Source organism: Morchella sextelata, assembly GCF_020137385.1.
Source record: "Morchella sextelata strain SCLS chromosome Unknown scls_12, whole genome shotgun sequence".
NCBI lineage: Eukaryota > Fungi > Ascomycota > Pezizomycetes > Pezizales > Morchellaceae > Morchella > Morchella sextelata.
In genome coordinates this window covers 1,474,624-1,499,637 of record NW_025408627.1, presented here as the reverse complement: position 1 = coordinate 1,499,637, position 25,014 = coordinate 1,474,624, and the positions used below count along the sequence as shown (strand labels likewise).

The 25,014-nt window shown below is 45.9% G+C and overlaps 6 protein-coding genes across 6 annotated transcripts; 4 read left to right on the top strand and 2 right to left on the bottom strand.

The window, feature by feature from the left end:
- Positions 1–717, top strand: H6S33_002286 (uncharacterized protein; the record flags this gene model as incomplete). The annotated part of the gene is made up of 2 exons (XM_044833657.1): positions 1–237; positions 424–717. 2 exons carry the CDS (start codon positions 1–3, stop codon positions 715–717), a joined length of 531 nt encoding a protein of 176 aa, XP_044693429.1.
- An 822-nt stretch (positions 718–1,539) lies between these two features.
- On the top strand, positions 1,540–3,860 carry H6S33_002285 (uncharacterized protein; the record flags this gene model as incomplete). The annotated part of the gene is made up of 13 exons (XM_044833656.1): positions 1,540–1,545; positions 1,599–1,634; positions 1,719–1,828; positions 1,886–2,022; positions 2,264–2,331; positions 2,432–2,484; positions 2,538–2,559; positions 3,136–3,205; positions 3,300–3,383; positions 3,471–3,537; positions 3,634–3,652; positions 3,734–3,804; positions 3,857–3,860. 13 exons carry the CDS (start codon positions 1,540–1,542, stop codon positions 3,858–3,860), a joined length of 747 nt encoding a protein of 248 aa, XP_044693428.1.
- Positions 3,861–7,485: 3,625 nt separating this feature from the next.
- Positions 7,486–9,423, bottom strand: H6S33_002284 (uncharacterized protein; the record flags this gene model as incomplete). Its single annotated transcript, XM_044833655.1, has 3 exons — positions 7,486–7,572; positions 7,642–8,672; positions 8,727–9,423. The coding sequence occupies 3 exons, from the start codon at positions 9,421–9,423 to the stop codon at positions 7,486–7,488; spliced, it is 1,815 nt and encodes a 604-aa protein (XP_044693427.1).
- Positions 9,424–12,164: 2,741 nt separating this feature from the next.
- H6S33_002283 (uncharacterized protein) lies at positions 12,165–13,821 on the top strand (the record flags this gene model as incomplete). The annotated part of the gene is made up of 12 exons (XM_044833654.1): positions 12,165–12,181; positions 12,372–12,589; positions 12,657–12,700; positions 12,768–12,776; positions 12,917–12,955; positions 13,030–13,090; positions 13,175–13,236; positions 13,312–13,338; positions 13,441–13,483; positions 13,546–13,575; positions 13,707–13,718; positions 13,787–13,821. The coding sequence occupies 12 exons, from the start codon at positions 12,165–12,167 to the stop codon at positions 13,819–13,821; spliced, it is 597 nt and encodes a 198-aa protein (XP_044693426.1).
- Positions 13,822–15,158: 1,337 nt separating this feature from the next.
- On the top strand, positions 15,159–15,844 carry H6S33_002282 (uncharacterized protein; the record flags this gene model as incomplete). The annotated part of the gene is made up of 2 exons (XM_044833653.1): positions 15,159–15,163; positions 15,217–15,844. The coding sequence occupies 2 exons, from the start codon at positions 15,159–15,161 to the stop codon at positions 15,842–15,844; spliced, it is 633 nt and encodes a 210-aa protein (XP_044693425.1).
- Positions 15,845–20,709: 4,865 nt separating this feature from the next.
- On the bottom strand, positions 20,710–22,523 carry H6S33_002281 (uncharacterized protein; the record flags this gene model as incomplete). Its single annotated transcript, XM_044833651.1, has 2 exons — positions 20,710–22,218; positions 22,269–22,523. 2 exons carry the CDS (start codon positions 22,521–22,523, stop codon positions 20,710–20,712), a joined length of 1,764 nt encoding a protein of 587 aa, XP_044693424.1.
- Between the last annotated feature and the right edge of the window lie 2,491 nt (positions 22,524–25,014).

Sequence of the window (25,014 nt, the reverse complement as noted above, 5' to 3'; positions counted from 1 at the left end):
ATGTCTTCATACGAGATCAATTCATCTTCTCACCCAATAACCATCTCTTCTCCCAACAAGGAGCTGCCCTCTCAGCAGACGAACCCGTTCGTGAGAGATCTGGGACATTCTTTCCCGCCACCAACATCACATTCATCCCCCAAACCGCTCCGTGACCTCCCCCAGGAGTACCGATCTGGCACCTCACAGCCCTCCAATTCCAAGCCCTGCATTCCCATCGGCGACTGGTGGGAAGCTGTAGAAGACGCTGAAGATGATAATGTCTCCTCAGATAATCTTGTCGTCGGGAGTAGTACTGCAGCTAGTACTGACTCTATAACTCATATCTCCTCGTGGGAGCGGCACCTCAATAACGTGTCCGAACTTACCCTTGATGGTTCCGATCCAGAAGGCGGTCTCCACTCTGACTATTCTGGGCCCGAGTATTCTGATGACAACGATATGTACTCCAACTCGTCGTTTTCCGATGACGAAGATGATGATTTCTTTAATGTGGCCCCATTGCCATCCTCGTGGGCAGACCTGTTCGAAATATGTCTCAATGGGCCACAGCCCCCCAAAAAGAGGTATCGTTCTGGTTGGTGGGAGGAAATTGGCTCACAAAGAAGCTTGTTTCCGGCCAGTTATACTGTTTTTGAAAGTTCAGACCGCCTCCCCCCCCTTCTGGAGGAGGAAGAGCCTAGAGATGATATTACTACATCTTTAGGGAGCCGTTAGTATGCGTACAATAGTAGTTACTGTTGTTTTTGTTGATTATTGTCAATCGTTGCTATGTTGTTATGTTGTTTGCTGTCAACAATTCTATTGTTGACGTATTATTGTAAAAGCTAGACGTTGTTCTAGGCTATGTGTACTATTGTACTAGAGGCAGTTTTGGCCTCTAGATTTGTAACTATAAAGAGAGAGCTTTCGCTCTCTCTCCTTTGTTTCTTCATCAGTCATACAATACATATGTATTGAAATACAATTCTATTTTTTATACTTTGGAGTAGGCCGCTGTGCGTGCTGCTTAGTAAAAGATGATTTTTTCAGTGTTTGTGATTTTGTTTGAAGGATTTGCAATTGGTACCTTTACCCCGACTTCTATCGTCTCTCGGGGTTTTCTGGTACTTGGCTTGGATTTTGGTAGGCTCCTAGATGTGCCTATTTATTGGGGAGCTGCTGCTATATGTCGAGACTTGGTTTCAAGCGCGAGATTTACCTTGGTTCCAGCTCCTCTAGCCATATTCTGGCCAGACTTCGTGAAACCTTTATTCCTTGTGCGTGTTATGTAACTACATGTACCTGTATTTACTTACAGAAATTAAAAGGAAGATCTGTGTATCTTTCTTTGGTTTCTTCCGATTAACAATCACGTGTCTTTGTTTCCATCCCATCTTCCGAAAACACCCTCGCAAATTCTATACGACATGCATACAATACAGTCCATGTCACGAGTCCCTATCTGATACATCAAATCAAATTCTATGAAGGGCTTTCGAGTCATTTCATTGATCACGCCGATATCAAGACACCTCTTCAATTCTACATTACGGCGTTATGGGGGTGAATGTCCTTTCCAAGAATTTCTCTTTGACTGAGGATAAATTTATTGTCAGCTTCATACGCCTTCGGCGTTTCTGGATCTTGCTTTTGTGAGGAACCCTACTTATTTTGTTCGACTTTGACCATCACTTCGTTAGCTTCTAGCTAGCAGCAGATGATAACTGACTCCGGAGATCATTATGTTCTCCCCGGGAATTAAATTCTCAATTGTGACAGGTCTCCGGTTCGATCCCGGAATCGGGCCTATTTTTTTTTCCGGATTGCATCATGAGTTATTATCACGGTACCGAATCCTGGCGTATGAAACGGTATGATGGACACTGAGTAAGAGCTGAGTTAGCTCGCCACAAGGAGTCGTTGATGTAGGTCTTAGAATTAGGATTATCTTTTTTCCGACCTGCATCATGGGATGTCACAGTGGTGCCGAATGCTGGCGTATGATTACGTTTGGATACATGTATGCTTTTTATATGATTGGTGTGTAAACCCTGGCCGTTATTCTATTGATGTATTACATGTAGGTTGTGTACGTTATACTAGAGGATATCTCAGAAGGCTGACATGGGAGGTACATGATGTATCATTGTCAAGGATGCTGCCTTTTACTGGTAGCTTTGATAAATTACATGTATGTAGAAGCGGCATGAACATGTCGAAAATGAGACTACATATAGGTACTAATGCGCGTGCCCTCAGCTTTTGTTAACAAGATTAGTAGACGTACTGTATACACAATCGGCCCCAGATATTTTTCGAAGAAGTCAAGATAGCTCTCTGGGAATGCATGTAATAATACGATACGGCCGACCTTCAGTCGATATAAGTACTTATCAATCGATATACATCTCTAACATGATAGATACATGTACATGTATATTATTATTAGGCGCGTGACTGGATGAATTATATGTACATGTATCTGTTCAAGACAATTCCTCCGTCTGCTCCCTTCCCCGCAACTTTATTTGTCAAACCATGTTCATTTAATGTAGATACATGTGCTGTCAGAGGCAGGTACGCAGACCCACTCTTGCTGTATCTCTTTTCGACTGTGCGGGCCGCGTCTAGCTCGTTTCCCAGTGCAAAACCTTATTTCGATGACTCTTGGCTAATATCAACCCTGGTAGAAGCAGACAGATACATATATGTATACCGATATCTTTCTACTGGAGACTGCCTGCTTCCTTTCCCAGTGCATAATCTTATTTGGCTGCCTCTTGTATACTCGTATGCGTAGGCATGAGCATAGAGTAAGTACCACGTATAAACTTCCTCGCTCCGTCCCTTCCTCTCCTCTTCCTTCTTCCATCCTCCATCCTTCTCCTCTCCTCCATTATTTTTCTCTCAACCATCACTCTACACCAAAATATCAGCATATTCAGGGCTTCAAAACTCATCTTCATCATCCTATAAGCAGAATAATGAAGCAAATAATAATATTGAGTTTCCTCTCTCTCTCTTTCTATCATTATTTCCTTTATCAACGATGAGGCACATGATGATATCGATGGCTTCAATCGTGAAGCCGTCTTTTCTGATGCGGAATCAGAATCTTGAGATTCTTTCCCTCTCTTCTGTTAACGGACTTAGAGACTTCATCATGATGAGCAGCAGCGAATCATCGGAAATAACCAGCGGGAACTTATAATAACAAATAATGGTGAGTTTTCTGCTACTTCCGATGTTGTCCTCTTTTTTATCATCAAATGACGACCATTCTCTCAACAACTTATTATCAACGCTGAAAGCAACAGAATCTACACACCTTACTATCAGAATCCAATCATCATCTGAAGAATACGACTTTCTATTAACAGCAACAAATGAAACGATATTAAGTAAGTTTTCCTTATCCTTTGCCTTGTGCTGTAAATACTGCCTCGCTATCGATCTCCATCAAGAGCATGTATTGACACGTCGAATAGATAAAAAAAAAAACATCATCAAAAGGATAAGGAAGAAATCCATCCTATATAATGCAAGCGTAAATCTGTATAAACAGTGGCTCAACAAAAAGATATTAAATAAGGCCTCGACTACGCCATTTTTCATCATATCAACAAGATAAAATATTCCTGCCAACATTAGCAAATTTAAAAATATCAAGGTTTTCTTCTCATTCAATTTTCCGTTGATATATCTTTACTTCAATCGACCTTCATTAATCGTACGTGCTGACATCTAAAAGATAAATAAACTTCATCAAAAGGATAAGGAAAAATCCATCCTCTATCAACCAAGCATAAATCCGCATAAACAGTTGCTCGAATATAAGAAAATATACCATCTTTCATCACCATCGCATTTAAAGATAAAATCTTTCTGACAGCAGCAACAAATGAAAATAATATGAAGTAATGTCTCCCTATTCTTTGGTTTTACTGTCAATATCTCTTTAATTGATCTTCATTTAACTGTATGTACTGGCATCGAATAGATAAATGAACTTCATCGAAAGGATAAGGAAACATCCATCCTCTATCGAAAGCATAAATCGGTATAAGCAGTGGCTCAGTTATAAGACAAGGTTTCGAATATGCCATCTTTCATTATCATAATCATCGTCGTCTCAAATATAAAGACGAATATCTTTCCAACGGGTGTCATCAAAGATATTAGGTAGTGACTCCTTTCCCTTGGATTGATGATATTGTTCCCTAATCCAGAAATTCTGACAAGGAAAAATTAAAAGGATAAGGAAATATCCATCCTCTATCAATCAAGCATAAGTCTGTATAAGCAGTAGCTCAGCAAATACACCGATTATACAATCTTCCAACATCATATTAAAAAGAGAAGCATCGTTCTTGCGGCAGCAAAAATAATATCATGTAATATCTCCCGATCCTTTGGCTTCCCTAGTTGATATTATGTTGGGCTATTCAGTCGATGCGTGTTTACGACAGCTGACATCCAAAAGATATACAAATATCTTCAAAGGGATAGGAAAATATTCATCCTGAATCAAGCAATCGTAAACCCGTATAAACAGTTGCTCAATATATATAACAAATCCTCCGACTATATGCCGTGATCATCATTCTGTGGGAACGATCCACATGAAGAGTGATATTAGTCAACGCTGAGTGCACCTTAAGATTTGCTGCTCGTTCTAATACTGACATGACAATAGATTTCAGCGTTAATTAATAGCAAATGATAGCTTAGAAAATTTAAACAAAGGGGTGTAGATGCAAATGATGATTGACTTCGCAAGTGTCGTCCTATTCTGATGCTGATTTAATAAAACAGGAGGGACCTGGCCTGGTCGTGGTCCGTTTGGATCGTAAGATCATCTGCATCCTGTGGTGGAAATTCTTTTTTTTTTTTTACTAATACAGGAGGGACCTGGCCTGGTCGTGGTTCATGCGGACCGTAAGATCATCTGCATCCTGTGGAGGATAGGAGAAAAGGTTTAAAAGTTATTTTCGAAAACATACTGAGGGTTCATGAAAAGCAAATGATGAATGACTTCCAAGGTGTCGTCTTTTAGATTCTGATGCTAAAAAGGTTCAAGGTACCAGCTAGTTCTTGTTTGAGAATTGATCGTTTCATCATTTATTCGAGAATGATTTCAAAAGATGGTATATAAAGAGTCCTCTTCCACCCCTTCGTGCCTATATCTATGTTATCGATGCCAACTAACCTTTTGCAATTGAGATTTAGTGTTGTATTTCGATAAGGGCAGTTCCCGATATTCTGGATCAAACTATCCATCTCGCCTGGAGAATAGGAACAAACGGACGACTCCCCATTCTGCATATTAATACTCACTTGCACTATCTCGCCAATTTTACGGGTATTTGCCCAATCGTTAAGCGCTCGTAGAGTTAATACTCACCGATATTCCAGATGCTTTATCGTTAGCATAACATCATTTAAAAGTTAAGAATTGCGTGAGTGATCATACCTTATAATCCATCAATTTTACCATTGCTAATACGTTTTAAGACCCTCTATGAAGGTATTTAACGACATAGTAGGACCTGATCTTACAATCTATCGAATTATTGTTAACATCTTCGATACATAGGAGTGATAACTATAATAGAAAGATGACTATTTAAATAACACCATAAGCCTGTGCAGGTATTTGTCTCTATTCTAGACCCTTTTATTCAATTATTTACGACTAACTTTCTGAAAGAGAAAAGAAGATTTTGATCGTTCGAGAGCCAGAGGGGTAGGTTATAATAGCAAATGATGATAAAACTTCCAATTGGTAGTACTTTTTCTGATGCTCCTTTACTAACAGAGGAGGGACCTGGACTGGTCGTAACCATTTGTACTGGCAGAAAGATCATCGGCATCCTGAGGAGGGCAGAGATTTGTAAGTCAATCCATGAATTTCAAGATCGAGCATATGATGAGAATGAATACTATTATCGCGTCGTCTTCTCTGATGCTCATATATATTAAAATGGGAGTGACCTGGACTGGTCGTCGTCAGCTGAGCTGGCGGAAAGATCATCAGCATCCCGCGGAGGAGAAACAGAACTAAGGAGTATAACTTTGCAAATGATGATAACAAAGACTTCCAATCGGTTGTCTTTTTCTGATGCTCTTTTACTAACAGAGGAGGGACCTGGACTAGTCATGGTCAGTTGAACTGGCAGGAAGATCATCGGCATCCTGCGGAGGGCAGAGGCTTATAAGTCAATCCAACAGCATATGATGAGAATAAATGACTGGCATCGGGTTATTTGCTCTGATGCTTCCATCAATGTATGTACTGGAATCAGGAGGACCTGGACTGGTCATGGTCTCTTAATGAATCGAAAGATATCATCCTGGGGGGACAGAGAACCAATATCCTTGCAAATGATGAAAAATGACTTCCTCTGCGTTGTCTTCTCTGATGCTGAAAAAATACTAACAAAGAACAGACCTGGACTGGTCGTTGTCAATTGAATTGATAGAAAGATCATCAGCATCCTTCGGAGGGCAGACTTGGAATAAGGCAAATCATGACAATAGTTGACTTCACTTGTGTCGTCGCACCCAGATCTGATGCTGCTATAAAGCTCCCTATCTTTGCGGGGCGCTGTTGAGTGTCTGGAATTCTCTTGCTGTCTTCAGTCAGTAGTCAAGGGATCATGGTACCCTGTAGGGATGGATAGGTGCAATAATCTTGTATGCTTGAGATAATTCAATGTTCTGTTTAGACGTTTGTGTCGATTCTGTAATCTTGTTTGAGAGCGTAATGTGAAAGGTTTAGAAATCTGACGAGAAAAGAGACAGCGCCGAGTCACAGAACGAGGCTAGGTGTTAGAACACACGAAAAGGCCCAGAGGACGTCCCTCTACCCCCGTTGTAACTAATGTCACCATGCTGTTGTGTAGAATCACTTGGGCCAGCTTTTTTTTCCCCCAGCGAGGGAGACCGTAAATTCATACAAACAGACCTTTTCATGTGCTTAGCTGAGTTATGAGGGCATGCAGGACTTAGATCATGTCATCGGTTTTTGTGCTTCTTTCTCGGACTCGGGTAGGTCAAAGGGAAGTTTGGCCAATCCCCGAACAAATGATTGGACTCATCGGAACAGCATGAATTTTCAGGCGACTGAGTGGAGGATCATTCCACCAAGGATCTCATCTACGTCCTAATATAATTTACAGCCCATTTGTTTCATCTTTGTGGGCCGTTAAACCTCCCATAGGGGACAGGGTGGTAAAGGTAGATCACGTTCAGTCCGGCCAAACAAGTCTATCTATTCAACAAAAGCCAAAAATACTACCGTATTTTCTCATACCAAAGTACTACCCGTTCGTTCGTTGGACTAAGTCACTACAATGATCCTTGTGTGTATCGTCCCTTCCTGATACCGGAGCTTTTAGCCGTTTCTCATGTCACTAATTTGTATTCTCTTCCTAATTTACATACACCCGTATCCATGCGAACTAAGCATGTAATCTGATGCTATATACATTACTATATGATCTACCTCTTACAAGTGTTCAACCTGGCTAAACTTGGGTCATGGTCCGAGACCTGTGCAGCCTTCGTATTCCATGTATTGATATGCACCTATCATCGTCAGTAACCCATTTCACACCAATCATCACCTTATCTTCCCGCGTCGAGAGAGAAACTCACATGTTCGTACTTCGCACCCTTCTTCAATGGTCTACTGACTAGCATGTGATCCAGCTGTTGGCAATTCATATCATACAGATATGTATACCTCTCCTCAACCGGTATACCCACAACCTCATCCAAGTCCCAGGCAATATCTTTAAAAGCTTTCATGGGGCTCACATAACTGAACTCATTGAAGTCTCCTGCGGCGATTACGAGTGCACCTTCATTCTCAGCCTGCAACTCCTGAATGAATCCCGCCACAAGCTCCGCCTGCTTCTGGCGGTCATCTACACCACCATTTACCGGCGGCCGAGCATCACCGTACAGCGACGACGATCCGCCCTTAGAGCCAAAGTGCACATTGATTGCGTATACTGTCTCCCCACCCGCAGTATCGAATGCTGCCACCAGCGGCTTCCTTGAGTTTGTCCACGCCTCGTTTTCAGGGTCGATACGGCCAGGATTGAAGTTGAGCTCGCCGCCGGGGAGGATCTCGATCTTGTCGGAGCCTGAGCCAGGGTTAGGGTTGCGGAGGGAGAAGAGGTCAGGCTTGTAGAAGTATGCCACACGGATATTGCCTCCTGGTTGACCGCCATCTTTGTCGTCGACGGGGTCAATGGTGAGATAACTGTATTCTACGCCAGAAATCGCCTCGATTGCATCGGCGAGGGTTTGCAGAGTGATGTTTGCGGAAACCACGGCGGAGTTTGTGGCGCCGTCGTTGTCTTGAACTTCTTGCAGGAAGACGAAGTCGGGGGTATTTAGGTATGTTGCAATATGCTCGGCGACGAGAGGGAGGTGTGTAGAGTTTGGTGTGAGGTTCTCGACATTGTAGGAGCCGAATGTAAGGCCTGAGCAGGCGCCGGTGGAGGTGAGGGTTGTGGGTGGGGGAAGGAGGGGGAGCGCGTTAGACTTGACACTGAGGGCGGTGAGCGGGAGTATGCGGTAGAAGCCAAACGCGTAGGTTATGACACCTGTGATGTCGCCGAGGTCATCCCCGAGCTTTGTGGCGGCGTTGTCAGTGCCGTCTAGAGGGTCACCGATCACTGCAGCGGTCAATTAGCTTTATATCAATACTGGGTGAGATTGAGGAGCAGTACGGATGGCTTCAGGGTTCGCATCTGCGCCAACGCCGGGCACAATGGTTAACCCGCCTCGTGAGTTCTTTCCCGTAACTCTGTAGCTCCCACGAACCCAGACATCGCCATAATTATTTGACATTGAGACTGCTACTGGCGCCTTTACAGACACTAGCTCCCCGCTCAAGCTTTCCCAGAAATCCAATCCATACTTATCCTGCTGGAGTGTGGCATTGACCACTGACACCAAGCTTCTATTGTTCGGAACACCGAAAACATCGTTATCATCCAGCGCAGAGTACCGGTACGCCGGCGGAGACCTATCCACACCCAGGACTACTGGTTTGACCGCATTCCCCGACGAGATCTTTCGCACGTTTGTCGGCGATGTGATCTCAGTAAGATATAGGTAGTCCTTGCTGGATCGGTATTCCAAAACCTTGCCGTCAATCGTGACGATATCCCCCGCTGCGACGCTTCCTCTGATAGTGGCGGATGTGGTGAACACATATACCGAATTCGAAGTACGCACATCTCTATCAGGCGTGGTATCACGCAGGAAGAAACCAGAGGGGCCAACAGCAGTGACTAGACCGGTGACGTTGGTCACACTCTGGTTCTCGTAGGGAGACCTGAAGGCGGGGCCATTGATCGCAGAGATGGTCACGGCCGAAACAAGTGAGGGGAGGAAGCTTGGGGCGAAAAGAATGAACCTCATTATTGGCAACAAGAGAGTGAGTAGGTGGTTTTGCACGCGCTGGAACTCTGCGAATAGGCAGCAGTGTCTGCCAGTTTTATACCCTTCACCAAGGCGCACTCCCCTATATAATTGAGCTCTGGGATTAAGGATGTGGTCGCCACCACCGCGGGAACTTCAGGGCAAACATCGGGATGGGATGAGAAGGTGTAACTATGTTGAAAGTGTGAGCTCCAAGTCCACGTGCGGCTACAAGCAGAATTCACGAGCGCTGAACAGCAAGCCCCGCGTTTTACTATCAGCCGTAGACAGATATCTGCATGAGAAATCACCCAGGGCGCAATTAAGCTCTTGGCGAGATGATTGGGCGGATCTGAGTTCATCCCACCTGCCTGTTCCTGGAGACGATCTTTGTTGTCCAATCGAGTTATCTCGTGGTGCAGTTGGAGTAGAGATTATTAGAGTTGTTCCAAACAGGAATAGGAAGGTGAGATATCTAATAAATTATCTCGGAGCGCGGAGTCGACCGCCACCAGATAGATATGCAAGGTACGATAAGTATCTGGTTGGCTGGTGACAGGGGCTATGACCGCTGCTACTAAAGTACGTACAACAAGCAAGGGTGTTAAACAACCATTTAGTAGGACTGAGATGAAAGGGGCACTAGGACTAACAATATATATAGTGCTGCTGTTATATAGCCAATTGAGGCATCGGGATGGATATTTGGAACATATATTATCGGGTAAGGGGTTGCGCGATCGATCAGTCTAGGCGCATGATTCGGGGGGAGGATTATATCAATAAGCATTTTTACGCAGACGAGAAGCAGCCTGAGCCCAGAAGAAGATTACAGTTCAACGATACGGCGCAGTTGGAGATATATCGTCTTCATTCCGCTCCGGATGCACCCAGGCCAAGAAAAATAGTCTTGAGTGGTACCAAATTCTTTTAAAATCCCCAAAGTCCTTCAAGGCCTCGCAGAAAATGCGAACTTTTGCTATTCCTCCACCCAACTGATGCGAAGCTAAGGCCTTGGCGCATATGTCTCCTACCAGTGCCCAATTGTTTGACATTTAGGAGCCGTATTTTTTAACGACCTTATTGTGGTATTGAGTTCGAATTCAGAATATACACCAAAGGTTTAATATTGAACGTGACATTATGATGAAGCTTTTAAGGGCCTACTAAGTCTGCTGTTTGCCGCCGAGGGCTTGAGGATTTGAGAGCAATCTGAGATTATGTCATGCTGATGAAGAAATTTAAAAGAGGAAGAAATGAGTTTAGACCTCGTTTGAACAGATATTCATGTAGGGTATGAGTAATGTTAGCGATAACTTGGGAGTTACTTAACAGTGAACAGATATCATTATCGGAACTAAGAGACCCTCTACAACCTCGGACTAAAGCCGATGGAGAGAATAAATTCTATCGGAGCCTTGAAAGCTATGCTGGACACATTATTACCACTGACGATATTGAGGTTTCAACTTAACTATAATTTGCTAAACTTTAATAACCTACTACTCGTGATATCCTAGGCCTGCAGAAGCAGAAATGTACTATATGTCCCGCGAGTGAGGGTTTGTGACTTCAATACCTCATCAGCACTACGAACTTAAGCTGTTGGGTAGATATTAGATAATTATGAAGTAGACAAGATGAGAAAGATAAGGGGGAAAGACTCAATCTTTATGATCCTTCAGTGAACGTCCCTATTCAGGGAAGTTCAAAACCACACGCATCGTCCAGGTTTCGCTGGCAGGGGGCATTTACTCTATAGTTTATAGCCCATTCAATGTTATTAAATAAAGAGATAGATATTCTAAAACATCGAACACCTGGTATGAGTTTATATGTACCAGTAGTTGATAGCAGTACCCTATGTATAATCAGACCTCCTATATACCCCCACCCACCCGGCCCGCACACAAAGCTCGCCACCCTACACAATAGATATAAAGGAACCAACACCTATTGGTAAACATCTGTATTTGTCCCTCAAGGATTCCGGCTGATGGAAGCCATTATCACTCAATTTTCGCTGCACCTACAAATGTCTGCCACAATAGCATAAGGTTAATGGCTAAACACTAAAGTACAGCGATGGGTAATAAGTGATGGAACGGGCTGAGACACAGTGATACCTGGTTTGGGTAAAACGCCACTAATATACGGTACTTGCAGGTATAACTATATCTCAGGGCGTTCCATCGCTTATTACCCACCGCTGTACATGTACTCATATATATGGTTAGATAAAGTGATAATTGAGCTGCACTGCAAGAAGACTATATACAAAAATCAAATAAAAGTCACTTCTCTTTATAAATTTATAACTGCTATGTTATTGATTTGGTCATCAAGGAGTTAATAAACAACAACAATACATCTATTCGGTCATATTCCTGCGGTGGAGACACCGACTAGAGCGAGGGGACAGTGGGGCGCGCGCGGGGCGAACCAAGGGAGCTGGAAATAGGTTGAGGTAACCTAAGGGAAGGATGAAACGAGGGTTAGAATAGGAGAAAAGGACTAACGGCTTATAATTATAGGAAGGGAAGAATGAGTTAAAAAGGCATCGACATTTAGTAGCGCTTTTCTTTGGATGGGATTTTCTGTTTTGTCGTTTTATCTGTTTCATTATGTAATTTCGTTTTGGTTTGTCAGATATTGTCATAACCTCCGGGTTGCATACAATTAATGAAGTATCAATCGATCAATCTATCTATTCAATCATAACCTATCACTCGGCACAAGCAATGCCAGCTAGAAGTTTGTAATATGACTCCCTATCAAAAAAAGAAAAGTTATTTTCTTATATCGAATTTTATTTTATTTTTTCTGGAAGTTGGTTAATGGCCACTTGGATATTGTGAATATGTATATGGGTCGACTCGAATTAACTTTATCCTGCCATTGATGCTTTCATTTCCCAGTTGACCGGTTGAGTCCAATCTGATTCATAGGGTGCTCCTCCCGGGGGTGATTGTTAAGACTAGCAGACCCACCTACTTTCGGATCTCCAAACTTTATTCGGATGAGGCTGAGATTCTTAATCTCTCGGCCGGGCAACTGTGTGAGCTCCGAAGAGTACCCGGGAAAAATCGTACTTACAACTTTAAGCATGCATCATGCAGGCCGAAGAAATATAATGGATTTTTTTCGCTCGAATTCCCCACTGAGAGTTGGTCTCTTCATATTGCCGACGACAACGCCGGTCATAGAGGATAACACTAACTGTTCCTGTCTAGATGACGGCCTGAGATATCATCGAGACGCCGGACCGCGTTTACGTGTCAAACCGATATCACAAACCAAACCACAGTATGAGAAAAGCTAGCAGATAAAAGTTGGATGCGTAGGTTCTATACGTAAGTACACATATATCCCTCGTATATACATACATCTTACCCCTAGAGAATATACCACACACTCTCGATCCCCAGTATTGCCAATATGTCGACTAGCTCACTGAAAACTATACACATGCCGTTGCTGATTCGTCAATTAGACAAGGATTGTCATTGAAAGATATCTAGAGATACAGCTAGTGAGTTGATTCCCATCACACCTCAGACATCATTGTTGGTTCCTTTGAATAATATCCACTGACGCTATTAGTAGTATCTCCTAAGTGAACTAGGACGAAGTTCAAAGCTAAAAGCAGATTCTTCTGGAAGATACCGTATATAGGCAACCTACGCACAGTTCCTTCTACTACAGTCCTCGGCGTCAATCACTGAACATACAAAAACGATTCGAGCGACAGATTTTCTTTTCCTCATCACATCCCCCACAGTACGCTATAATATCAAGGGAACTGTTTTATCTGTAAGACTAATTGTCCCACCAACAAACTATGTGGGGTTTGTTTGATGAGTTGGAAAAAACAATTTTAAAGTGCAGATCGACAATCTTGTGCAGGAAAACCTCGTGACCCGCGAGATCGAAGGACCTTGAAGCCATCGATGGATTCATTCGAGACACGGAGGTGAACATCGGTGGAGACTATATAAGTACATATTATTGAGCTAGGCGCACCTACCCCAGGAGACCTCCTCTCAAAGTTATTATTCGTGTGGGTTAATTCCTCTGCTTTATTGATTTACAAACTCCACGCCAAAACTAAATTGGCTTTAGATTCCCGCACTATAAACCCCATTCAACTATGTTCCTCTTTAAAAAATAGGAACTTGGTCAAAGGCAGGGTGATTCCGGAAGCATCATCCTGTTCTTTATCACATAGGTACTCCACAATGAGGGGTACCTGAGGACAAGTGCCGCCAATATCAATAAACCAGCTGATGAATCAAGTTCGTCAGGATTGGCCTATTAGAATTAAAGGAATTACTAAAACTGATATATCAACCCGGCAATATAGATACTATTTCGGAGATAAACATCAACCAGAAATAGCCTTTGACTCTCGCGGAGGCCTGGCCTGGCCGGGGTCGGTGTCGTTCCGAACCCCCCCCCCCCCCCCCCCCCAATTCCCACATTCACGATCCCGCCCCGCCCCATACTCTTTCACTGACGTGCAGCGACTGAAAGAAATTAACGCTTTTACCGCGTGACAATGAAACACATTTATATACTCTCAATTTATGGGTACACATATTGGCCGTATACGTGCGTACTCTAGACGTTCAGCCCCCGGCGCTGTCTGTCAAAAACAAACATCGACAAAATCCCAACAAACAATGCTCCGGGGGAATTTGCTTTTTATGTACTGATAAGAGTTGGCCGGTCGGTCGGCCTTTTCGGAAATAACCTTTGACCCCGCCCTAGGTAGCGGTCCGTCTCTCGCTCTCTTCTCTTCCTTTTTTCTTCCCTGCATTAAATTAAACATGATCTACAGTACATTGATGCTTCAGCATCCAAGAAATGGGATAGTTACACGTTACAACAATGACATAGAGTTGGTATCGACGGGTGAGTGACAATTCGTGAGCTACGACCACTCACTCTGGCGTGACGGTGGTACCTACATAAGTTGCCCGAAGACATGCATCTGACCAGCTGAGAGGCCTTGAGCGGCACGATTCGAAATCTAAAACAACATGAACGCATGATACCGTGACCGGGAGGGCAAAGTAAGTATTAAGTCGAGAAGGCAAAACGGAAATGCAGTTTCCCGGCGAATATGTCCTGTCGAGGAAAAGAGGATGCAGCACCCAGTCAGTGCCTGTGCACAGCATCGTCAAGCACACCAATTGTAGAAATGGTGGTACGGTATGTTACATTCTTAGTAATTTGTCACGCTGTGTCATTCATGTCTCAGACGCCACAGCCGGGGAAAGGAAAGAATACTTGGTTACTGGAAGCAAGCAAGCAGGCAAAGCAAAGCGCCAACGCGTATCTAAGACCATGGACCTGAGAGGAGCCAGATGGATTGACAACCGGGCTGCCGTCTGTGCGATATGATGTTAGTACGCGGTAGGCTGGGATACTAGATGGAAGGGGAATGGTGGATGCGTAGGGATATAACATCGTCCCGCTGCCTGGATCCTGGGGAATTAAAAAAGAAATATCTATAAAGAGCGAGTGAACCTGTTCTCTATCTCTCATACTTGGTCGACTTTCGCTTGATATAAGATACGACTTCGCTTGAATATACAATACGACTTCGCTTAGATCTAATAGCTTTGCGTACTTTTTGAGTACTTATTATTTATCACCAATTTTCTCGCCGTATTCCACGCCCACCTCAAAGTTCAGGAGGTCCAGCCCGACTTTCAGCCCGAGTACACAATATGAGGTATGCACCTACATCCTGTCTTTTCTCCACACCCTAACTAATCCTTCCCTCAGTACAATCCACGGGCCCATAGTAACCCTCCTCGCCGGCCGCGACCGCAAGCCCTTCAAAGTGCACCGCGAAATCCTGATCGCCAAATCCCCATACTTCTCCCGCCTGCTCCCTACCCCACAATCCGAGAACCAAAATCTCGCTCTCGACGCAGACCCGTCAACTATTGCCCTTTTCGTAAACTTTCTCTACTGGCAACACTACACGCTCCCCCACAACTGCAGCGAGAAATCCGAGCAGCTCTCCACACATGCTCGGCTATATATCCTGGGCCTGCGATTTCGTATAGCAAGGCTCATGGAAGAGGCGCTACTCAAGATCTACCTCCTCGTAAAAGACGAGACACGTTGCGATGATCGGCGGCTAGAGCTGGTGAAGGAGGTCTACACAAGCATATCCGCACCAGAGGACGAGCTGAAGCGGATGCTAGCCGCCACCGTGGCGGCGAGGTGGGAAGACTACAGGTGGGATTTCAGGGAAGCAGATAGTGAGGTGGGCATGCTTATGGAGGAGTTTCCCGGATTCATGAGGGAGGTTTTGGGGAGGTTGTGCGGAGGCTCTGCAGTAGGTCCGCCACAACATTTAGTGCAGGTTAGGAGCATGAAGCGGAAAAAGGAGGATTGTGATTAAGCTTCTCGGGTATGGTGGGGAATGCAAAGCAAATAAAAAAAAAGCAACATAAATACAAAAACACAAAGGGAAGGGGGGGTGACCGAAAAAATTATACCGTGGATTGGCTATTGGCAGGAAAGATCGAGATCTCGGGTATGTAGGACTAGTTGGTTGTTCTTTTTAATGGGGTTCTACTGGTTTGGCGTGCTTGTATTATTATTACTATTACTATCGTTATTATTATTTCTACACTTTTGGCAAATGCATATTACTGGGTGTGAGTTGATGGATGACCAGCTCCACACATAAGCTGGGCGACCACCTGTCATGTCAACATCGGTCGATCTCATCCCTCCCGTGTGATCATAGAATCTCACTCGTTCAGCCCTCTCAACCTTTACGCGCCTTTAGGCAGAGGGGGAAAAAGTGATCTCAGGTTCGTGGAAGAGGATAGGCACGGCAACTACGGAACTATATGAACCTCCCATAAAGTAATCACCATTCCGCAAAGTAAAGTACACGAGAGAACCCCTTTCATGGCCCGTAGAGTAGCACATCCTCTGCCCTCTACATACTCTGCAGCACAAAATAGACCGTGAGATTGGTGGCTTTCGCCCCGTCACCTGTAAGGGCAACGCACTGACCTCGATAGAATAGCCCTTGACGTATGCCGAGGAAGTTGACATCATAACCCGCGAACCAACCCGGTCTATTCTCTTAAAATTACTACGAAGGCCCCAAAATTAGGGTAGGACGAGACAGCGGGGTCCTGCGAACGCTTCAACCATCGCGTGTGAACTCCGGAAAAAGGGGGGGTTGGATAGGGTTTTACTATTCTGGCACGTGCCTACGAGACATCCCATTGGGCGGTTGCGCGCACCCAGAGGCCTGGTCAGTGGTTAGTGATCTCCGAGATGGGTAAGAGAGATAAAATTCCCTGAAAATGGCAAAAGTCTCGACTCTACGAAATCCTGGCACATCTGTACCAGATGTCTTTAGGAAATTTCGGTAATTCGGCGATCAATTAGCGGAGCCTAATGTAATGATGATTATTAGGGTACTAACCTCAATAGAGCAAAAGGGAAGTTGTGCTTCTAGAGTAGAGTGCATAAGTACTTTACTCCAAAAACCGAGGTTCCTAAAGTCCATTTTCAAGTGCGAGATCTGAGACATGGGGGGGTGCCCGTGTGATACTATTGGACCCTGGTCTAACTGTTTAGGTTTCTTGGCGACCGGCTTGGTCACAACTTATCACTCAGTCAATATTGGGGGGGATTGCCTATTTTCGGACCCGAGGGAGTTCCCGAGAGAAACCCGTTCGAGAAAACGGCTCTTGAGCTCCATCGACGTCATCTAACCCCCCTAAGCTCGCCATTCGGATACCTATAATTATCGGCATAACGGTTTGCCGACCAGAAGAAATCATGGCAAAGCACGGAGTCAAAATCGGGATTGTTTACGCCTATATCGCGGCGGGGGGCCCCCCAGTCGCCGACCAGAGATGATTACGCGGCGGAAGGGCACTCCCCCACACTTGAAGTTTCATCCTCATCGGTTTTATTTTCCCAGATTTGAGGGCCGATACGGTACGGTCGGGCGAGATTTCCGCGGTGGCTCCACCAGAGGGGGTTATATCAATTCGCGATGTCTCAAATATAAGTTCTTTATAAGCTCTGATATGCCCCCCCTCTCCACTCCCTTGTGTCAGCAATGGCCCAAATATCGTACTGTACAAGAAAGGGGACCGGAATACATACTGAATGCAGCAACAAGTTAACTGGAGCCTTCGAGTTAAATATGCGTTCTGGTCAGGGACTTGTGCCATGAGAGCAACACCGAAGGCTAGACAGAATGAACCGGCCGGCAGCGGTTTCATCCACACTCCTGGTAATAGAGTACAGAATTTGGAATCGACGGGTAGCGAATTTTGACAAGAGGTCTGGGTTCTCCGTTAACTATTCTCGTGACAAGCTCTGGCTGATTGGCTCGGGTAGCTAGCAGTGTAAGGAGAGAGGACCAAGTGTAGGGGGCTGAGACTTGTAGTAACACATCCATTCCAGCCACCTGTCTTGGATAGCAGCCACCTGTTCCATCTATCCTACTATCACCTTCGTACGGGCGATAGCCGTCGAGGTCCAAACATCTTCAGAGCTGATTAGATGCGGTGTAATAGTACTAATTATAATCTCTCATTTGATTACTACATACCAACAGTCCTTTACAAAAGTGCCACTTACACCCACCATTCTCCCCTCAACGTTCTAATCATAATACAAGTTAATACTACTGCGACCGTGACAACCATGTTAAAAAACCCATGTCACACATCATGCACCAACGCCCCTGGCTTAAGAGGGACGTCCCACAAAGTTACGCCTCAGGGACATTTGGAGCTCAAAGCTTAAGCTTAAATAGCCGGTGGAGGTGTCAAACCCGATATCTGCAAGGGGAGCTAGCTAGGCCTGTCACGCTTTGCTCTGAATCAAATAGCGAGAGTCAACATCCGCATATTCAACCCAGCTCTTTTCAGGCAAAGATTCCTAGGGGACCAAAGGACAAAAAAAAAAGGGGGGGGGTGGTGGGGTCCTCTGTGGGGCTTGTGTGTATTTTTTACTTGTTAACTTTGTTGGGGACGTTTAGATCTGGCCGGGACCTTGCTTGAAACGGTAACCGGTTTCGCCTCGGAGCTTCTTGCCTTGGGCTTGACGGGATTTGACTTCGGGGCCTGGGTGGGTTTTTTTTATGCACACTTGTCCTGGCTTGTGTATGCTTAAAAATTAGAGTTCAAGATAAAGATAGAGGGTTGAGCCATATTTGCGTTTGGTGTATCGCCAATGGGGTATCCTGGGAACCGCGAGTGATTGTGCGTGATCATGAATCCTGGTCCACAAGGAAAGTACCGGTCGGGGTGCAGCCAATGAATTGGCTGGATATCGGCCTGAGCACCACTGCGTTGACTGGTAGAGATCCCTGTTTGTCGTTCAACCAGTCAGCTTGTGCAGTTGTCGCTGCCCTAAAAATGTCTGCAACCTTTTTGAAGTTCATCCAAAGCCACAAAAAACATAGCATCAATCATGATCAGTGATTATATATAGGACAATACATGTACTTTTATACGATCAAACTCAATAGAAAAGAAGAGGGTGTGTGGGTGTATCAAATATCTGAAATAGCCAACTGTGTAAATATGATACCCTTATGAATTCGATCATAGACTATCACTCGTTTATCGAAGCGCTCGCGCTCGGTACCGGCGTTGTGCGCCGATTCTTCATGTATCGACAAAGATCACTCACAGATCAGCCCCTCTTGGAGGCTGTGATATCGATCAGTGTTAGTCCACAAGAGTTAAGGAGCCCGTGGCACCTGTGACGTTAAAGTCAAGTACTATATAGAAACGAAAGTCTTACCATAGTGTCAAACAGGATGTGTGTGCTCTAGTGTCTTATCTGATAGCGGATCATCGGCCAAAACAAAACCATTTCGGCATGTTCTTATCGCCATAAATATTCACCCCACCCCCCAAACTTTTTAAAACTCTATCGTGCCGCTTTTGGGTTAGTCTTTTAGTAGCACACTTTTCTTTCCGGGCTCTCGGTTTCAATTTTTTTTGAGCTGGGATCATGGCTCCATAACCGGTTCTATTTTTTAAGGGGGGCACGGGGACCGGCGAAGCCACGGCTGGAGTGATTCATGGTGGGTTAGGGTTTCTTTATTGTAAGTACATGACATTGTAGTTTTTCAGATAGGCTTTTTATTTTGAGTATAGATAAAGTTGACACTCCAATATTTGTTGCTTGACACTTTAATTTGTCAAGAAAAGAGTTTGCACCTAGTACCACGAGTAAGGACTTTTCTTTTTAAAAAAAAAATCTATTCCATATCGAAGTTTCGGCGGGGTCGGGGGCCGGGGGTTCAAAGCTTTCGCAGTTGAGGGTAACGTGAATCAGACATTGTGATCATTTACCCACAGGCTAGCTAGTCGAGTGACATCAGCGTCCTCAGTTCTACTATCATGTCTCACATGTCACTTGTCTCTAGGACTAAACGCCTAATGTATTGTTGATCCATACATAATCAGTGGTGAGACGGCGCCATGGGCATGTGTTGAAATCCCGGATCGGAGGCTTTTCAATAGCAAATGTTCGGCGTCTGTTTGAGGCGGAAGGCGGCTGGAGGGTGGGGTAAAAAAATAGTTTTTATATCGACAATGGTTATCACACACACTGCATGCAAGGAAGGTAAAAAAGAGCTTAGTAGCTATATAGGTGTCACCACAAACATTAAACTTCTGGATTTTTGCGGTGATTATTAGATCTGTAGACATCGATATTCGGCTGGGTCAACATCCGGTAAGACCCTCCGAGAAGAAAATCCGGGAATGGGAATGAATTTTTGTAAACACCCCCCGAGCTCACCCGAATCACCAACCCAGCCCATAAAGCAACTGCCAAGAACGAGTGATGGCACATGAACAACAACCCACCGCGTACCGACTATCAACCGCCGAACTATCAAAAAAACCGGATACCTGGACGGTTCTTACCCTTGTCTTGGTCTTTGGTGTTTCCGCTTTGTTGATGGTTTATCTCAGCTGCAGCTCTCGGTACCCCCGAATCTACTGTGGAAGGCGCATATTACGAGTTGTGGATTCTACTCGGGCTAGTGATTAGGATATTCCCAGGCTCTAGATTACAATTACAAGCACTAATATGGAGGTCAATTATTTAGTACGGAGAGGATAAGAAGAATCGAAATCTTTATGTTCTTTAGATATGGCATAACTACATATATTCCGAATCACATCACCCAGCAAATCCTACAAAGTCTTCAAAACACATAACAGTTAGCTAGCAATGGATATATGAAATCAACCTCCGCATCTACAGCTTACTCTCCTTCTTACCCAGCCAATTAAACTCCAGCTTACTCTCGCTCCCACTCTCAATAATCAGATTAATTACGCTGGGCCCCTGCCCATACGCCCACGCCTCCTTCACCGCACGCTCCAACTCCTCTTCAGTCCTCACCTTCCACCCTCTGCCCCCGAGCCCCTCCGCCACCACATCATACCCCGTCTCAAAGCTCAACGCCGTCGACGGCAACAACTGCGCACTTCTCCTCCCCTCCTTATCAGCGTCCCACACCTCCGTCCCCCACGCAGGTGAATTATCGCTGGTCCCACGATACACCCCGCCGTTATTGACCACCACCACAATGATGGGCAGCCGGTACCGGCTCATCGTCTCGATCTCCGGCAGCGAGAACCCGAATGCGCTGTCTCCCTCGATGGCGACAACGCGCTTACGGGTACTGGTCCTCGTCTCGCGCGTGTGGTTGTAGGCGATCTCGGCCGCGATCGCATATCCGAGCCCCACGCCCATGGTGGCATATGTCCCCGCGTCGAGGCGCTGCCGCGGCTTGGTGACGCTGAAGATGCTGCGCGAGATGTCCATCGTGTTTGCGCCCTCCGAGACATAGACGATATCGTCCGGGGAGCCGCCCGCAAGCTTCTCCAGGTGCTCGCGGAGCAGCGTGAACGAGCGGTGGTAGCCCAGCGGGTTCTTGACGATTGCGGCCTTCTTATCAGCGGCAGCTACGTTCTTCGCCGACGAAGCGGAGAGCAGCCCGTGCCATGAGGCGTCGCTGTAGCGCCACCCAGAGAGCGCACTGTGGAGTTGTGTGACGACTTCAGTGATGTCACCCGTCACGGAGAGGGCGGGGTCTGTGCTGCCGCGGCCGAGCTCCTCGGGCGAGATGTCGACCTGCGCGATCCGCACGGTGGAAGACCATTTCGGCGTCTCGCCAAAGTGGAGGATCCAGTTGAGGCGCGCGCCGAGGAGGACTGCGACGTCGGTGTTCTTGAGAGCTGCAGAGCGCGCGGTGGCGATGTTGAGCGGGTGGTTGTCGGATAGGACGCCCTTTCCCTGCGGAGTGGGGAGGAAGGGGATGTTGGTGGCTTCGATGAACTTGTGAAGGATATTTTCGGAGCGCGCGTAGGCGCAGCCTTTGCCAATGATTATGAGCGGCTTTTTTGCGCCTCTGAGCGCATCGGCGAGGGCCCGGATTTGAGCGGGTGAGCCACTGACGCGGGGCTGGGGATGGACCGGAGAGATTGTAATTTTCTCTCTGGGGGTGCCTTGGATGAAGTCTGCGGGGAGATCCACGAAGCCCACGCCTGGCCGGCCCCAGAAAGCGGTGCGGTATGCCTCTCGAATGCTCTCCGGGAGCTGTTCCAAGCTCGGGGGTCTCACTGCGAGCTTTGTATGCGGCGCCAGCAGCGATACGGCATCAAGCTGTTGGAAGGCGCCTTTTGTAGGGCCGGCGGTAGTCTCTGAGCTCCCTGCCAGCAGCAGGAGTGGGAATGTCGCGTTGACAGTCGAGTTTCCAACCTATTTCCATATTAGACAAATCATTCAAAACCCTAACCCTGGGGACTCACTCCGGCCATTGCGTGTAGTACTCCGGGGCCACCGACAACGAGGCAGACGCCCGGTCGGCCAGTGAGGAATCCATAGGCGCTTGCAGCGTAGGACGCTGCTTGCTCGTTCCGGAAGGAAACAAACTTGATGCCGAGGGCGATACAGGCTTCGGCGACCTCGATGACGGGAATGCCGACGATGCCGAAAATGACCTTGACGCCGAGGGAGTAGAGGGACTGGGCAATCAGCTGTGAGCCAGTGTCTGGGGATGCCATGTTTTGCTCTGTGACTGTCTTTTGCGGATTTTCAAAGGGAGAATTTGTCGGGAGAGGACTGGCTGGGTGTTGTAGGTTTGATATCTGATATGGTATCTGATATGGGGGATTAGAATTGGATGTCGTGTCGCGCCGGGGGAATGACGGAATGACGCTATGGCTCGCTTGCGTGGGGCAAAGCCGATCGTCCCGCGGTAAGCTTAACTACAGCCGAGGTCTGGGGTATGTAGAGTGAGAGAGAGCTATATTATCATTATTATTGATTGCTGTGTGCGGTGTGGGCTGGTTATATTAACTCGTTGGTATTTCCGTTACTCATGCGTGCATTGGTTGGTTGGTGATACTCTACCGTGGTGGTGATGGCGGGTGGATGAATGGATGCTTTGTGTTGCACAAGTGCCCTTCGTACCTGCCTGATCCAATCCACTCCCCCCCCTGCCGGTTCATCGATTATCACTCTGCTTCGTTTCAAGTGACACAAGTGCATGGTGGGTTTCCTATATATTGGAAGGTGGCTACATAGCTAATAGTAGTGAGTATTCTCTCGAAAAAAATATTAGACTCTTCCTCCGGAAGGGAAGAAAGCACTGGTTGGATAGCTCAAGCCCTGTCTGGCAATCGAAGGTCAGCGAAGTTTCCTCACGGGATGCGTGCACATATGTTAATCACTATCTAAGCAAATCTCACCTACCTATGAATACCCATAGCATCGCGAGTACTATCAAGTCCTCAAGCGGCAGCACACCTTAAGCTTTCCCACCACCACCACCCCCTCCTCCACTGCACCCCCAATAGCAATAATAGCTGCAATCACTTCTCCCACAAACCCCACCTTCAACAGCCCTCTCATACATCGACACCCCAGCACAGTCACCCTTACCGTTCCCTATATATGGTGCAGCTCGATCAGTATTACCCCGTGATGTGGTTTGGAGACGTAACGTGCCTTGGGAGCAGCAGGATACGACGTACTTGACTTCACAGTTGCAGCCGGTGTATTTGATCACTTTGAAGTGACACATTGTCGGGTCTGTCTGCTTCTAACTCATTGGCGACAGACAGCAAGAGATGGCGGGTTTCTCTTGGAGGTGGCATAACGGCCGACGGTGGACGAGCGTGTAAAAGGGGGAACCAGCTTATTTTATCGGCATCCGTCGTCATATTGGTAAATGGAAGCTTTAAACCTTTTTTTTAACGCCGCGGAGCGATTAATTAGCGGGGTCGGCCTAGACGCACTGTAATAGCAGCTGAATCTATGTACAGTCTACCTCCGCTATATATACTGAATGCCAATAAAGCCACAAATCTGCTATTACGAACGGGTTTTGGTGATCCGAATTTCAATTTCACATAGAAAATGATGGAATTTTATCTGCTGTACCGAATAATCTACTGTATCGAACGAGGAATTTTGGAATATGCAGGTTCGTTATAGCGGAGGGAGACTGTACAAGGCGGAGGGAGGTTCCGAACAGCCCTAGCTATGTAGGTAGAGTGAGATATGGGGAAATGACTCTGCATGTGGGGGCAGCCCGAATTTTGTGGCCGATTGGCGATGTATCGATTGCTGGTCTAGTCCGTGACGGGTGTAGTGTGTTGTGGAAACGATCTCACATAAGGCCCAAAGCCCAAGAGGCGTGAGTCAGTCAGTCATCGGTCATCGGTCCGATAATCAAAACTTACTTTGCTAGCTCCTTGCGATAAAGTTTATATGAAGTTTTGAATGGGACTGTACGGCGTTGTGTGTTCCAGTGGCTATGACGAGATCAAGCTATTGGCTGAGAAGGAAGATGGTAGGTAATGTATTGATAGGACTACTAGAGTTTCTAGCTTTATAATGAGAATTCCGGCTGAAATGATATCAACTTTGTCGGATTTTCTCACTCGCTCCTAAAGTCTATGTAAGTGGTCGGGAAATAAGCCGAGAGGAATGTAGGTCATTTCCAACCCCATGGTTCCTTCACCTTGGGGCCGGACATGTGAATAGATGGAGGATGACTATGGACACACCGAATTATACAAAGGTGCTTCTAGAAACGTCAAAGGGGTGATGAGTAGGATGAGCTCGACTTTTGATAACTTGAACATGCCAACTTGAAGAATACCCCGAGATTCATCTATTACCCCTTCAAATATCTACAGGACAACCAAATGGCCCGTATCTGCTTCGATCTCGCTTCGTCGCCAAGAATGATAGGTCATCACTCGGCCTTGGCGCCATAAGTCGCGAAATGATATTCTACTTATTATTTAATTATTAAAACTCCCTACTAGTCAATCCGATCACTCGTGGAGATTGAAGAGAAAACAGATATTTCTTTTGTGTTTAGTCACGCAGGTGTGACGTATTGCGATGTTTATTCAGCTAGTGTGTGGGGGTTAGGTGATAAAGGGAGAAGGTAGATATGTAATACCGGAGAGAGTGTGTAAAATACTGAAACGAAAAAAAACTGGAAAATAAAGCCTGCGTAAGAATCCCGCCACTTATTTT